Source organism: Protopterus annectens, chromosome 1.part1 (assembly GCF_019279795.1).
Source record: "Protopterus annectens isolate FY-2018-M chromosome 1.part1, PAN1.0, whole genome shotgun sequence".
In the NCBI taxonomy this organism is placed as follows: Eukaryota; Metazoa; Chordata; order Ceratodontiformes; family Protopteridae; genus Protopterus; species Protopterus annectens.
This window is the reverse complement of record NC_056726.1, coordinates 1,833,131,672-1,833,148,927: the sequence shown is the minus strand read 5'-3', so window position 1 is coordinate 1,833,148,927 and position 17,256 is coordinate 1,833,131,672. Positions and strand designations below refer to the sequence as shown.

Here is a 17,256-nt window from a genome sequence, read left to right as displayed (position 1 = left end):
AGCATTGCAGAATCACTGGAAGTGCAACAGAATTCCTGGACTGACCCTGAAAATGGTTCATCTAGGGCAGTGTTCTACTCCATTTAACGAATGAAAACAAAGCAAACAATACAATAGGCCAAGCAGATCAAACAGAGTGAGTATGCATCTGTCACTTTAGAACACTGAGGCGTTCTGCAGCATACAACTACTGCAAAGAATCTAAAGCAGTAAAAATCCAAAGAAGCCAGAACTAGAGGAAATCCTAAAAGCAAAGAACAGAAGGCAGACTACTGAAGCAATGATGTGTCAAAGGAGGTCTGACACTTTGAATCAGGATCCAAGTAATAACAGGTTTGTGAAGATAGTAACAGATGGCCAAGACAGTATGGTAAAATGTCCATAATAAAAACATTTTTGATGTATACTCCGGAAATAGCATCACCCTAGATGGAGTGGCTTTTGACAGGAGCACTGTCCAATGGGTAGTTCATCACCTGATGGCAAAATAGTGTAATAAGAATCAGTTAAGAGAGTTTGCAGTCAGCCCTCCTTGCATATAGCCAAAGGAGACAAATAGCTGTTCCAGCTTCTGAATTCATGCATGTCCTTCAGGTCAAACTCACCGTATGACAGGCTTCCTACAAGTACCACTCTGAACTTCTTGGATCCTGTGAACTGAGGAAATGACCACCAAAAACAATGTATCATATAAAAATTTACATGTTTTAAACAAAAGACGCATGCTGGAGAAATAGGTCAACTTTCAAATCTCAAGAAAAGTGGGTTGTTCAAAGAATGACAAAACTGCAGATCCCTCTTCCTGTCAGTGTTGGGCCTTAGTCTTACACTCCATAAGGTCATGATATGCAGACAAGTCACAACCACGAACATTAGTTTAACTATATTCATGTGTTAACTGGAAAAGTGAACTTGTCCTTCTCAGATCCTTTACAGCCACAAACCGGACCACAAGGGAAGAGTAAATGTAATACATGCAAACTACATGAGCAATTCAGTATAGTTAAATCAAACAGCAGGTCTTACAGAAGAAACTGGAACAACTGAAGAAAAAAAAACAATGCAGGCATATAGTGAGTACATGTAAGATCCACCCAATGGATGGAAGTCAGGAATGAACCCCAGATGCTGGAGCTCTGAGGCAAAACCTAAACTACTGAGCCACACTGCAGTTCCATGACCAAGGAATCAGTAAAGTCCAAATCATAAGTGCCATAGAAAAGTCTAGACCAGCTGCAAGATAAAACGCATGAGGTAGCATATGATACTCCTCCACTGAATTTTAAGTGCCCCACTCCTAGAAAACCCTGCACGAAAGGGGTTCCCAAGTTTGCAACTCCAAGGAATGACTGCACCTACAGATAAAGTGCTAGCACATTCACCCCCCCCCCCCCCGAGATATTAACATTTAAATCGGAGTGATGCTCCGGTCTAGGGACCACTGCCAAACATGTACTGCTTCCCTGTACAGGAAACAGGGGCACATGCAGCACTGTTTGTTCAAGTATCACAACAAGGCCTAATTACCGGATTACTGAAAAAGATGCTCTGGTTCTCAGCGTCCCTTTCAGGGCTTTGGAACAATAAAGTGGCCATAGCTTCAAATGATTCACAAAGCATTTGCTCCCGAGTTCCTAGGTATGTTGGTAGTTACCAGCCATGCAGTCCAAGAGACCACTGAGAAGCCTAGCCAGATTTCCCAGTTGCCCCAAAGCACTGCCTGGTTAACAGACTTGCTCACAGTGCATAGCAGATAACTAAAGGCCTAGGGAATCAAACCCAGGAAGCAGCTGGTTTACAGTTCTTCACTTTAAACCCCTGTGCTATCTAGCAGACCACTCCAAAACCACTGCTGGGATATGCTGATGGATCCCTTTTTTTCCCCGTCAAGGAGAAGCTACGCAAATGACAGGACAGTACTGATGGTCGGGCTCTGGCAAAACAGGGTGTGAATGTTAGTGGTAGTTCTCAGCTTAGAGATGCGCACTGGGCCTAGCAATGGTGTGATAGTGTGATCCTGAAAGGTGTGCTTCCCAGTCTTGTAAAGCCACATATAGTTGCTTCTTACCAAACATCTGGACCAACCTCATGGAGCCAAATGGGTCTGCAGAAATGTTTTATATCACAGGTGGCAATTCATACATGATCCAGGAAATCCCTAACAATTGTCAAGTCAGCACTGGAGGTCTTGAGGGATTGTACCACATCAGCAGACTTGTGAGCATGCCAAGGATGTTGAAATATGGGTAATATGGTAAAGATACCCTGGAATATCTTAGCTGGTCAACAATAGGTGGGAGCTTGCAACTTAACACTCTAAGGAGAGAATGGCAACTAGCAGGGAACATTGTTTCTCAATGATTATTTGGCAAGACGGAGATGTGGTCAGTGTGTAGTATTACATTTTCTAAGTCTCTCACACTATTCTGGCTCTGACTCAGAGTAGCAAGGGATCCTACTGCAGGTCCTTGCTTTGGGCACCTTGTACTGCAGCCATCTTTACAGAGCTGAAGCAGGCCTTCTGTTTCTTACCATAATCTGTGCAAGCAGCCAGGCTTAATTTCTAGCACTTTTCAGCAATGTTTCATACAAAGGTTCACTAAAAGGCAGTTTAGGATCAAGATGTTAGCTGTGCAAAAGGTAGCAAACAGCTAAATGTTGTAGGGGCTGCGTGAGCCTTTCTACCTTAACACGTGACATCACAATGTACACTGGCTGTAAGGAAAATTTCAAAAATATATCGCGTTGGCGGTGGATCTCAATCATCACCCACTTGGGTACTTTGCGTGCGTTGACGTAGATGAAAAATTCCAGTTTAACAATTTTTAAAAATATATAAATCACAATCCCAAAATATCAACATTTGAAGTTAAAATTTTTTAATCTTCTGAAACTTGACAAATGCTGATGTCATGCCCCTGGCCACAGTACCCAAGTACACCATATTTTGTTGCTGTCTATTAACTTTCTTTATAGCTCTCTAACAGTACAGCACACTTACCTTAAGATGTGACACGTTTGTGTGTGTGTGTGTGTGTGTGTGTGTGTGTGTGTGTGTGTGTGTGTGTGTGTATGTGTATAAAATGTGTATACTAACCTTGTTGCACACATTGTACTGCACTGACACAAACTGTTTTGTATAAATTAATTTTATTGTTGCACTTTTCCCCAGGATTTGATTGAAACTGGTCATTTGTGATCAGTGCTCCATCTCAGTTAAATTCAAACAAACAAAATTGCAGTCAATTAAGTTGTTTTACCAAAGTAGTAATACACTATACATAACAAAAACAACAACAAAAGTGGTAAAATAGTGATCTAGATACATTTACAGATAACTACCTTACTTCTGACCAAAAAGGACTGACAATAGTACGTAAAGCATTCAGGGCTGTACATATGATTTTGAGAGGCAAGGCCAGCACAACATTCAAGTACAAATCAGTTTTAACTAAAACTCACCTCATCTGAATACTGCAAATGTAAAACTAGGTTAATGAAAGAATAAGCAAGATGAAGGAAATAAACTATGTAAAACTGAAATTATTCTCCTAATTTCTGATCTCTTACAAGCTTATCTAGAAGAGGACTTGTGCTTTGCAGTTAAAGTGCTACCTAGTCATGTAAAGACTTGATCTACTACTAAAAACTCATATGGATTATCCACAAAATATGGTGTTCTACTGCATAAAATGGAGATAAACATCAAAAAGAAAAAAAATACAATCCACTGTAACGTTTGCAATGAGCAAACCTGAACAGATTTAAATGTGACTACACAGTTATATTGGAGAAACTGTAAAACATTCTCGACTGCCCTTGGCGCATCTAAGCCTTGAACTCTCACTATGAACATTTAAAGACAAAAATCTTCCAGTTTCAGATGGTGAATACAAGTGCTGTTCTGTGTCAGGGCTGCATACTCCGCCCGACTGCAGTGGCAGAAATTAAAGAAACATCTTAAACTGCAGCTCATCAGGTTTTTGTGATCTTCCTCTTAACCAAACAAGATGTGCTTTTTTGTAATTCACAAGGAACATGTCCTTCTCAGTATTCACAGTACCAAGAACAAGGGCATCAAAAGATCACAATTCTTGATAAATATGAATATGTAGGAGAAAAAAGTAAAGCTTTTAACAGTGTCACTCATACCTTTCAACTTTTCCCAATTTTCAGGGATGTCCAAGATTTTAACCCAAACTTTAGCTCTGTCCCTCTTAATCTCTCCTAAAACTGATGACATCTGGAGAAAAGGTGGTGAATTATGCTTCATAAAAAAATAAAGTTAAAGATTTCTTTTATTTCAGAAAATGTTTATTAATTCATATTCTCTTATTGTGTAAATGTCTCCAGTTAATACTGCAATTATAAAAAGTACAGTTTTGTACCTACCATAAATGTAGATGTTCGAGGATTCCCTTGCTGCAGTCCTGACAATTGGGTATAGTCCGCGTCCCAGTCGGCCCGAATGAAGTAGTATAAGGCTGGCTGTCATGGCATGTAGACTGGCGATCCAGCAACGCGTCAGAACTATCATGACCCGGCGTCAGTTCCTTCTTTTCTTTTCCCAGATGTCAGAAGACCAGACAAGTCCAGTCCCAAACAAACCCAAAAAAAAAAACATGTACAATATACAGTAATATATACAAAAAAAAAAGCATGTAGCATGTAACACACCCACACACAAAACCTGAAACACAGGGGGAGGAGGAGGAGGACTGACAGCAAGGGGAATCCTCGAATCTCTACATTATTGGTAGGTACAAACTGTACTGTTCTTCTTCTTCCTTCCCTTGCTGCAGACCTGACAGGTAGGTAGAATCAGCAGAGAGAGGTAAGGGAGGCAAAAAATTATAAAGTAGCAGGAGCTGACAGCATGCCTTTGCAACACAGCTGTGGCAAAAACCAGCTCTAGTCTTAAGTCTATGGTAGGCAGGTGATAAGAAAGTATGCACTATGACTCAAAGTAGCTGCTTCTGCTTATCCAATATTGCCCACCCCTTAACCTTAGAAATGCTTTGAAGAAGTGGCAGCCAGGGCAATTAGAATGAGGCTGGAATCAGCTGGAATCTGGAATCCATGGAAATAATAACAAAAATGCAATGCAAAAGCCAATCCAATAAGAAAATAGTTTGTTTGTTTACAGGCTTGCAAAAGAAAAAGAAACAAAAGAAACAAGTAACTGCCTATCTTTTTAGTCTGCTCTTTAAATATGCTCAAATTTGCTGTATGCATCTAAAGTGCAAAATCTTTTGCCTTTATTTTGAGGATCTGCAAAAAGGATCTGCACCAAATGAATAGTTTGCAAATGAATAGTTTTAGAAATAGCCACACTAGAAACCATTAATTGATGCGTGGAAAAGGAAATCCAAAATCAAATACCCTGTCCTTATGCTCTATCAAAAAAGGGCTCTACTGCCATAGGGCCTGCCCAACTCAGACACCCTTCTTGCAGAAGTAATAGCCAACATTCAAATAGTCTTCATGACAGGCTCAAAAAGGTCAGCAGTAAGTTTTGGCTCTTTTAATTGTAAGTAAGTTTTCCAACACAAAATTGAGATCCAAGCAGGAGTAGGAGCTCATTGGGGGTCTCTTATAACAAAGGCCCCTCTAAGAAACTGCTTGAACAAGGATCGCGAAAACAAAGGTGGGTCACAATCATAGTGACTGAAAGAGAAAGGAAGAGAAACTTTATGGAAGAAAAGAAGTGAGATTGTCCAATAATTCACTCAAATTGGGCTCTGAAATCCACTCAAATTAGGCTCTGAAATCTCCCAAAATCTCTTCCATTTTCCAAAATAAACTCTCTTCCATTTTCTCGCATAGCACTCTCCACATACTAGGCCTTCTAGCTTCCGCCAATCACATTTACAAAACTCAACACAAGAATATGGGAGAAGTAGATGAAAGTGACAGAATTGACAAGCTGTGAGATGGCGAGATTGAAGCTTGACATTGTGAACAGATGACCGTCCTTCTGAGGAGGCAGATGAGGAAAGAAAGAGGTAACAAGACTGGAGGCTTCTTTAGGCCACTCCTTAGAAGTCAAATCAAGTGTATCAAGGCCAATCTGGAGCTATCCTAAATCATCCTTAAGAAGAGTAGAGGAAGAACCTTTAGTAATACCTTTGGAAGAAGAGGTAGAGGTGGAAAGGCATAGACAGAGCTGTTTTTCCAACCCCTTTGTGCAGCATCCACTTTCTGGTGGTTGTGATGAAACCCTTTGTGCAATCTGAGTTCAGCATGTGGGATAGTGGAAAGCGAACAGATCTATGTCTCCCAGAGGTCATGACACTGTCAATTCTTAATAAATACATGAAGATCAGTTTACATCTGCCGGGGAGTTCCCTTTGTCTGCAGAATACTTGCCTGAGGGAAGGGATAAAATCTGGCAGAAACCTTGCCTGAGAGTCAGTTTGTTTGAGCCTTGGTCTCCCATAAAATCATTTCTTGCTTGCATAGAGGATACAAATGTGTTAAAGTTGCTGTCAGATAGGCCACATGATGCAAACTGGACTGCTAACATCTCCTTCATGTGAAGTATATGCAGACACTCATGTCTGGTGCATCCAATGTCTTGTGGACTGCTAACATCTCCTTCATGTTGATATGTAGATGTTGTAGTCTGCGTTTAGCTTCTGTTGTATCCACTTTCCATTTTAGATAGAGCTCCCCAAGTAGTGGTGACAGAGAGGTCGTTAAGAATGACTCCTTTCTGGCGAGGTCACAGAAGAGTCCCTGGTTTAGCTAGTGATATTCTTTGGAGCCCACCACAAGAATTCCTTTTAAGCAGTCAGTATTATTTGAATGACCATGTCAAATCTTGGCAGTGCTGTGTCCATAAATGATTGCACCAGAATACAAGATGCCATGAACCCAGTCCCAGCACGGGAAGCACCAGAGCTCTATGATGCCATGAGACCTAATGCTTGAAGGACTGTCGCCTTGCAGTCATTGGGACTGATGAAATAGTCTCACATGACAAAGTGACAGACTCTTTTTGTTTGTCCGGGGTTAAAGGCTTGAGAGGGTGCTGTCTTGGATCTCATACCCAGAAAGCACATGTCTTGAGGGTACTAGACTGGACTTTGAGCAAGTTCTAGAATGTAGAAGGCATCTTAGCACTGCTATGACATATTCCAGATGCTGTAGAAGGTGTTCCTTTTCTTGAGCCAGAATCAGGCAGTCGTCAAGTAAGATAAAACCAGAGACCTTAAAGCCTAGTAAAGCTATCACTGGGCCATGACCAAAGTGAATACTCTGAAGCAGTAGATAAAACCAAACAACCCGCAGAGAACTTGAGTGAAAATCTGACATCGGTTAAATACTGAGGCAAGAAAAAACTAAAAATGTTCCCCAGCGGTTTGATACTTAACCAACTCTGTATTAGGTCTGAAACGGGCGTTCCGGAGAAATCGGTCATGCGCTGGCCCTGCACTTTCATAAAATTGCTCTGCATCGGACCATGCACGGTAAAAGGCTGCTGGGGCTGGCGTCATGGCATTAGTACGGACTACTGCTGGCGAAGGGGAAGAACATGTGTCCCTGATTATTTCTGAATTTGTCCCAGATTGTTTTAGAGCTATGTTGTCATTAAGCACAAGTTTTGTAAACGTTCAACTTAAGTGGATTACTGACTATCTGCTTTACAGATGCACACCAAGTCTTAAGTTTGTACACTGAGTGGACAGACACAAGCGAAAGAAAGGTACAGCTATATTGTCAATGTAACAATTACACTTCTTCTAAACTTTATCTTGTGAATCATGGAGCTCCTGACCCCCACCCCCCCCCCAAAAAAAAAGAGAAGCTTCCCCTCCAGGTGGAAAGGAAGAATCCTTACCAAGATAACAGAGACAGCCTCAGGGCGTCAGTAAGGACAATTTGGTAAATGGAAGGGAGGGTTGAAGTAGACAGACATGGATAATCAAGATCCAACATTATGGCAAGTATACATTATTGCATCTTAGATTATTCAGTCTGCCCACTTCATTGGATTGGAAAGAATCTCCAGCTAACATCTTGGGTGGCATCATGACAAATGCCATGGAGTTTGGTGGCTGTGATGGAATACCTAGACATCCCACATGGCTTATAATGTTTACAAAAAGGGGGAGGGTTGGCATATCTGTTAAGGCCTTTACCTCACAAACACAAGGCACATGGTTGAATTCTAACCTCTGGTTATTTGAGAAGCATGGATAAGCTTACAATGCTTCTGCGGGGTTACTAGCCTAGCAAATCGTCCATGAACCCAAGTACCCAGAGATGCCAAAGTGGCAGCTTAACAAATGTCATCTACTGGGGAGGGCCTGGCATAATGGTTAAGGTCTTTACCTCACAGATACAAGGTACAGGATTTGATTCTGACCTCTTGTTATTGGCTAGGCCTGTAATAGTCTGCAACTTAATAGCCTAGTATTTGCCTATGAACCATTTATAAAGGAGTTGATGGACATAGCAACTGCATTAGCTGGACGAGCCTTTGGTTTATATGGGAGAGATCTGTTGGATGAAGTATAAATACAGATAAATACAGAAGATGCATTCAGAAAGTGATCTAAATAAAGTAATTTTAAACACTTTTTGTCCCAGACTGGTGGTCTGCGTGTACTGTTATCAAAAAGCATTGTGAAGACAGCACTTATTTCAGACAGCAACCATTTGATTTTTCCAACACTTGGTTACTACAAGTCTTGGAAGAGCATACAGAATGAAGAAAAATACCAAGTTACATGCACCAAGTCTGAGCTTACATGTCACACAGAATTTCCATTTCTCAAGATATGGTGATCTCTGAGTTAGTACATACAAGTTTGGTGGGGACCTGCCCCCCCCCACCACATTAAGGGGTGCAGGGGGCTTGCCTCCTGTACAAACAACTTTTATGCAGAACAGCTATGCTCAGCATTCACTGTTTTCCTTTATTTGTGTTTGTTTATAAGTCAGGTGTTGCACTTGTATGTCTCTCAGGAGGGAGTCCATTCCCACACTCTTACTGTACGATCTAGTGCTCCCCTGCTTGGTGACATACAATACCAAGCCATGCTGTCCAAGTTTTTGGATACTACTCACTGGAGAAGGTGGTCCTGGAATGCCTGCAATGCTAAGAGAACCACTCTCATTTCAAATATGTTGATGTGTTGATTGACTTCCAAAACTACATAACCTTTCAGTCTTGGTAAGAAAAAAAACTGCATTAAGCTTCTATGTGGACTCTCCTCTTGGAAGGTGAAAGGCAAAGATCAGGAAGAATGTTAATCAAGAAGTATTTGTCTAAAAGAATGCTAAGCAGCCCCCCCCCCCCACAGTGCATGTGCATACACACGTGCATATACATACACACTTTCCTCAACAATGTCAGAACACATGTACAATTCTACAGCTGTGAACAAACAAAAATACAAAGGTGCTGCTCATATATGCTGCTAAATCAAGAGATGGGTTGCCAATTGGCTCACGGACAGAACCCATAAGGTGAGAGTTGCAGGCTCTAGGTCCGACTCTAAACCAGTTACAAGTGGTGTCCCACAGGGCTCAGTCCTGGGACCCCTCCTGTTCAGTATATACTTCTCAGAGGTACAGGCAATCACAGGAGGACTATAGCTGACCAAGTTCGCAGACTATTGCAAACTGGGGCTATAATTGTCTCTCCAGCTGATACAGACATCCTCCAGAAGTGTTTCACTGAGACGGACACCTGGTTTCAAAATCATGGCCTCAAGCTAAATGTCAAAAGTGCATAGTCATCCTTTTGGAAAAAACAAAGTACCCACGAACTGCCACATACGTGGTAGTCCCCTAAAAACAGAAAATGTAATAAGGGATCTGGGGACCCAAGTAGACAGTAATCTCTCCTTTGATAATCATATTGCCAAGGTGGTTAGAAAATCCTTCTATGTGGCCCACCTAATCACAAAAGGGTTCGCATCTAAAACAAAAGAGGTTATTGTGCCCCTCTACTCATCACTCATCAGACCCATCATAGAGTAAAACGCTCCATGTGGGATGTACCTTACAAGACACCTGCAACGGCTGGAAAGACCACAGAAGTACCTCACCAAGAGGATTACTGGCCTCAAAAATATGCCCTATGCAGCCCAACTGAAGAAACTCCAGCTGTACTCGGTTGCACACCGCTTACTCAGAGGTGATCTCTGCCTAACATACAAGGCCATGTCCAACCCAGAATTGATGGACATGCTCCACCTGAAAAAAGAAAAAATAAATAAATAAATAAATCCTCAAAGAGCCACACGCTCTAGGGATCTAAACCTCAACACAACGATAAATAGGATGTGTTGGAGGGATAGATTCCTGCCCCAGAGACGACTCATGCTTTGGAACAGGATCCCAATCTACATTAGGCAGAGCCCCTCACTAACACTCTTCAAGAGAAACCTTGACGAGTGGATGGGAAATGGAAATTTACCCGAGGATCACTGCAGTGGCTCTGCTGGACAGAGGCACAGGGAACTAATCTAAGGGGGCGGGGAAAGCCAACACATTCTGGCTAGGATTATAGATGCCCGCAGGCAGATAGCTTAGTACTTGCACATGAACCTATGTAACTATGCTCTGCTGCAAATCTTTATCTGGATATGAAACAGCTATGCAAATACAGCCCCCAAAAAGTAGTTCATAACTCACAAATGTGTGTGAAACGCAGGACATCCTGTGAAGATGTAGTTAAAATTCATGTTGCTGCAAGCACAGATTAACCACATCTAAAAGGTTGCAATGTACACAATGTCCCCAATACATTATGTTTAGCAACCCAAAACTGAGATTATCAGAATAAAAGTAATAAACTGAACACAGGAATATACAGCAATGGAGTGTGCCAACCATGCTATACTGCACCTCAAAGAACATATCACATGGCACTAGTCAATAAGAGTTACAGCACCACAGTATGTAAAAAAAGGATGAAGCTTTTATGAAATGTTTAGTGGGGCAGAAAGTACTGAATATGGAGTGTCATGTCAATGACCTTAGCTGTTAAAATTTTAAAGCAATTGCACATATAAGCAGAGATTAATAGACAGAATTAAATATAGTTGTTGTCGCATCTTTCGGCTTTTCCTGGTTATGGGTCGCCACAGCAGAACTCCGGTCCACTAATGATTGGCAGTAGATTTTTATGTACTAACTTGCCAGGCCTGACGCACAACCTTCAACGAAGGTACGCCCATTCACGCATGTATCCACACAGAAGACGCTTTAGCTGAGAATCGAACAGGACAATGGCTTACTGTGAGGCGACAACGCTACCGCAGCACCACCACTGCAATATATAATAAGTCAAAATTTCCACCACAGTATGTAAGGTTTCTAAGGCAATCAATCTACTTAACGTTTTGCTACAAATTGCCAGTCTTCCCATTCCTTTCCCATTTGCTTCTACTCTGCATCCCTCATTATACGTCACTCAAATGCTTAAATGGAAATGCGCACTATCGCTCATCCAGCACATTATGTACCTTATCACAAATAATTCTGCCCTAAAACAGTTACCATCAGCACACACACAACTATCCAACCCTTATGTATTATCAATTGCTGATCTCCCTCCTTCTCTACACATTCCACCATCTATGTCCCACAGGATGCAGTGCTACAGAACAGCAGTGGTATATAGCACTCATGTCCTGTTCACTGCGGAGCACACGTCACCATATAATGAACAGTTTTATGAATAATGGCAATTAAAACCTGCACAGTGCAACTCACATTTATAAGCATAGTGCACAGTATCCTAAATATGAAGTAATGTCAGACAGTTAAATGCCTGTTTTTGTCTGCATTTTCAGCTTCAGGTGGGAAGTACAATCAAGAACTATAAAAGTGGTTAAAGTTTAGAAAAGGTATATGCAATGGAAGTTGTGGACTCAATGTACTATGATCAAATAATGTTTTCTCATCCACATTTATTTTCGCTCTTTGATGCATCTCTGACCAAAAAAAAGTGAAGATATGAGAAATGACACTGGAAGGGGCAGACAAACCATCAGGGCACAAGATGTTGAACTGTATACCTGCTAAACCCCAAAACTCAGTACAATATGAATAGGAAATAAGTTTAGTAGCTTCTGTGAGTGCAAGATGTACACAGCAACTATTCTAATTGATGCTCAATGGTACATGTGTTAAAAGAAATTCTCCCATTAAAAATTAAAATTGGTAAATCGGGTATCTAGTTAAGCTGGCTAAACATTCACACCCTTCCTAAGGCAAAACGCAACAGTACAGACCTTCCCACAGCATAAAACAAAAGGACAGACCCTCCTCAGTTAAGTCATGCAGACCTAGTTGTGCAACCTGTACCAAGAAAGTAATCCTCATTCCTGACTACTGTCAATCAAATAAAGGAAGACTCAATGGACAATTCTCTTGGAACAGGCTGGTCAATCTCCAGCTTGAGGAGGTCAACCAAAGGCAAGCAGCACAAAACCCTGTGATATATGCCCCAAGACGGCAGCCAGGGGATGCATTTTCTCCAATTCCCTCTCATCCTCATAACACAGATGCAGGCTTGAGTCCTCACAAAGGACAAGGGCTGCACCAGCAGACACTGGAAAGCCAACCAAACACTGGACTTGCCTTTTGGAAAAGTAGCCTTTGACCTAGTCTACGAAGGTGCCATTATGACAATGTATCAATTTATGCTAGGGGCTACACTGATCCTCAAGCTTCTGTAGAAGACGCACATGATGGTATAATTGGGAGCTCCACTAGGCTTATTCAGTTGGTGGACCTTAAGTAGAAGGATTAAATCCCCGACACCTGCAGTAGTTTTCCAAATACTGTTCCCCTGTTAAACAGAAAATCAATGCTAGTCCACGTTTTGGCTTGTAACCCGACAAATGCATGTATGATTAGTTTGAGGATATTTATGCACATGAAAACAGGAATTCAAAGATGACTGTAAGAATTATGAAATGAACCAAGCAAGTAACAAAGGAATTGGTGGGCTAATAAAATATTTCACACACAACAGTGTTCACTTCACAGAACACACTGGAACAGGCATGAGGACATCTCAGAACAAGGAACATCTACATGACTGGTGAAAATTATGTTTGGACCCATTCCGGGGGTTCCTCTATGTTAAATCCATGGAGTCTCAGTAAGACAACAGCCTTCCGACTGAGAAACAAGAATAAAAGCTACCCATCAAGATAAATTTCAGAAACATCACTTCCTGAAATCTTAAAATAGCACACCACAAATCAACCAGCAATGGAAGCTAATGGAGGAGTTAGTCCTGGACCTTGTATTTACAAGGGAGGGGGGGGGCACAAAATGAAGTACAAATACAGAAGTGGTTAGGTAAACTGGGAAAGCAACCACTATGCTTTCATCTAGACAGCACTCCACTACAAAATTAAAATGCAGTTTGGGTTGATAGCGCCCCATCTTTTAACCATGATGCAAAGAACAGTTGTGCAAGTAAACTTACTATAACTGTACATGTTCAAGTGATCACTGCTGTATTAGCCTTAGCTATATGGGTTATATCCTATGCTGGATATAACCATACAGCTAAGGCTACTACAGCAGTGGTCAATGCTGAACATTAACTGTTGTCAGGAAATTACATATATATATATATATATATATATATATATATATATACACACACACACACACATACATATATATATACACACACACATATATATATATATATATATATATATATATATATACATGCATACATACATATGGGTCTACATATGATCGAAAGTTCATATGATCAACAACATTTCATCAAGACCAAAACACCTAAAGCTCAAAACACAGACAACTCATGTGGTTGAAACTCATAACATCAACACATGGCATTCAAAGCATTATGCCCCTTGCCCACTGTAGCGCGACCCTGGAGTTAGAATAAATTGATAGGGGGGTGTGGGGGGCATAGCCCCCCACATACATAGTAAATTTCATAGGTACATGTGGATAGTTATAACAAAGAGGACAATATTTATCTAAATAATGTGCCCCCCCCCATCTAGTTATTCTAACTCCAGGGTCGCACTACAGTGGGGAAAGGGCATAATGCTTTGAATGCCATGTGTCGATGTTATGAGTTTCGACCTAATCAATGCCTAGAAGCTCTAATCCTTTAGTGTCTTACAGACTTCTGAGGGGAGATTGTCCTGAACCTCCAGATCCAACTGTTCTACCAATATTAGAACCAAAGACCTAAATATTCACCAACAAATACATGAAACATAATTGAGGTTAATTGTCTTGAAGGACCAGCCTCATGGTGCAGAGGGAAAGTCCTTAGCTGCCTCAGACGACAAAGGTTTGTATAACAGCACAGACACTGGAGGGACTGGATTGAGGAGTTCAGTTGATGAAGCTTCTCATGCTGGGATAAAAGAGACTGGCTAAGCTTGGTGCAGTGGCAGCATTAAGAGCTGGGTAGGCTCTGTGCTGCAAGTGATATACAGCTGGTTGGGATATTGCAAATGCATGGTAGTGTGTGCACACTTCCCATACACAGCAGTTGTGGTGGGACTGGTTTATAACCTGGTGCCTTCGAAGCCTCTGGAATACACTTCCCTGCACGTTAAGTAGTGTGAGTCACTATATGTCATTAAAGCAAACTAGAGGCTGTGACTCACTATCTGCCATTAAATCAAACTAGGAGGAGTATCCATAAATTTACTCCAGAATTGATTGGTACAGCCCTCCTGGAGAAAGAAGGTGATGTCTGAGAGAGGGTACTGACAAAAGGAGTATGGTCATGAGACTCAGTGGCCCTGGAATATCTACAAATCTAATAAAATGATGCTTTACAATAAAGTCATATAGAAAATGCAAGACCATAGCTCCTCGTGTGATTTTGGGCAATGTTCTTAGATATTTTCACATGTTCAACTTCACATGCATTAAATTAAGAAGGAATTCACCACTATCATTTTAGTCAACTGCTTGCTGTCCAACTGGGTTCTAATAGGGAATGCTAAATGAGAAGTCCCACATCATCACATTAGAAAGTATTAGCTGGTCAGCAAACTATGGCATTCTAGCACTCAAGTCTAAGAGTAAAAAAAAAAAAAACAAACAGCAGAAGAGTTTTCTGTAAGCAGGAGCTCTACAATTTAACCAGAATGTCACACACACGGTCAGTTATATTTAACAAAGGCAAGCATGAGCTTTTCAGTTTTCACTTTTTGTTTTAACAGCAAACAGCAGCAGCAACAAAAAAGACAGATGACAGTTAATGGAACAGTACAGATAAATCCATGGTGCATCACCACCACTGAATGTCTTCAACTCTTCTTGGCATATATTTACTAGTACAAAAGTGAGGTGAATCTGTTTTTATTTCCATTAAACAAAAAACAAGAGAACTCTGTATGTATAGAAAATTACAGTTAACCCTACTTTATGGTACTACAATTCTATGCCCAAACACTGTCTCTGGCATAAGTCTAGCATAAGAGTAGTGGCAGAAGTTCTGCACTTGCTTTTAACTTGCTTAACGGGAAGTATTGGAATTACAAACAGTAAACATTGCTGTAAACCTTGCATAACACACACCAAAAGGCTTCAAACTCAAGATTCTTAGGAGGTCTTGACAGAAACATGTTACATTCATTCATCTAAAGGTTGTATTTAAATAGATTTTATTCCACAGTAAAACTATTAAAGAACACCTTTAAATGCAGTTTGCATTTTTGCCATGTGCTGAGGAAAATATGCAAAAGAATATATAGTCATTTTAGCATTACCTGTTATCAGGTGGTTTTCCGTATGTTGCATAATTCAATTTGAATCGTTTTGGCTACAAGAAAAGCAAAGTAACAGACGCAGAAATTAAACAAATGCATTGTTAACACACCCAAGATTATAAAGGCTTGAACATTTTCATGAGTTAAAAAACACAAAACAACAAACCAACAAAATAAATTACTCTTTTCTGTATTAATACTTCAAGATATACTCTCTACTCAAAAAAAGCTAAACACCTTTTGAGCTTCAAGTGTAAAACTCAGCCTATTTGTCTTTCTTTCTAACTCTAAACAGTTCACTACAAGGGTAAAGCTGAGTGAACATGATGGGGATGCCATCTTTTCCCAAAAATTACTGACCACAATCACCCCTCCTGATGTCTCCTTTAAAGATACTTTAAGAAGTTAAAAAAAGGTCATCATCTCAAAGCTGACCATGAGTTGCCACCAGCTCCTCTCCTCAGTCAATGGGTCTACTGAACCAGCCCTAGAAACCCTGGGCTCAACTGCACCCCACAAATGAGGTTGGTAAAGAGACTAAGGGTGCTGATGCAATCTCACACTGCTACAGAGGAGAATTTGCATTAACCACCTTTCACCCCAGAGCAGCCTCCTAAGCACCACAAATGCTGTGTATGGGAAGTGTGCACACACTACCATGCATTTGCAATATCCCAACCAGCTGTATATCACTTGCAGCACAGAGCCTACCCAGCTCTTAATGCTGCCACTGCACCAAGCTTAGCCAGTCTCCTTTATCCCAGCATGAGAAGCTTCATCAACTGAACTCCTCAATCCAGTCCCTCCAGTGTCTGTGCTGTTATACAAACCTTTGTCGTCTGAGGCAGCTAAGGACTTTCCCTCTGCACCATGAGGCTGGTCCTTCAAGACAATTAACCTCAATTATCTGCACATAATACAAAATGTTCACAAAACGTATTACTTTTATCCATTCTATAAAAATCCCCAATAGGAAAGTGTCTTCTTTGTGGCTTGTTTTGATCATAAAAAAAAAAAAAAAAAAACAAAAAAAAAAAAAAAAAAAAATTATACACATATACACACATATTATATACATACACACATTATATATACACACACCACACACGCATTCTATATATATATATATATATATATATATATATATATATATATATATATATATATATACACACACACATATATATATATGTATAAATTTATATATACATATATGTATGAACACATACACACATCTCTATAAATCTATATCTGTATCTACACATGCCTACACACACACTATATTATACACACACATATATATATATATATATATATATACACACACATACACATATATATATATATATATATATATATATATATATATATATATACATACATACATATATATATATACATACATATATATATATACACACACACACATATATATATACATACACATTTTATATATATATATATATATATATATATATATATATATATATATATATATACACAT

At 40.2% G+C, this 17,256-nt stretch overlaps 1 protein-coding gene across 1 annotated transcript in view; it reads right to left on the bottom strand.

Moving 5' to 3' along the window:
• The window catches only part of LOC122812639 (tRNA selenocysteine 1 associated protein 1), a 633,267-nt gene that overhangs the window by 549,264 nt on the left and 66,747 nt on the right, over positions 1-17,256 (bottom strand). Inside the window, exon 4 of the mRNA XM_044084823.1 lies at positions 15,753-15,805. Within this exon, the coding sequence (XP_043940758.1) occupies positions 15,753-15,805 (53 nt within the window). The remainder of the gene's footprint in view (positions 1-15,752; positions 15,806-17,256) is intronic.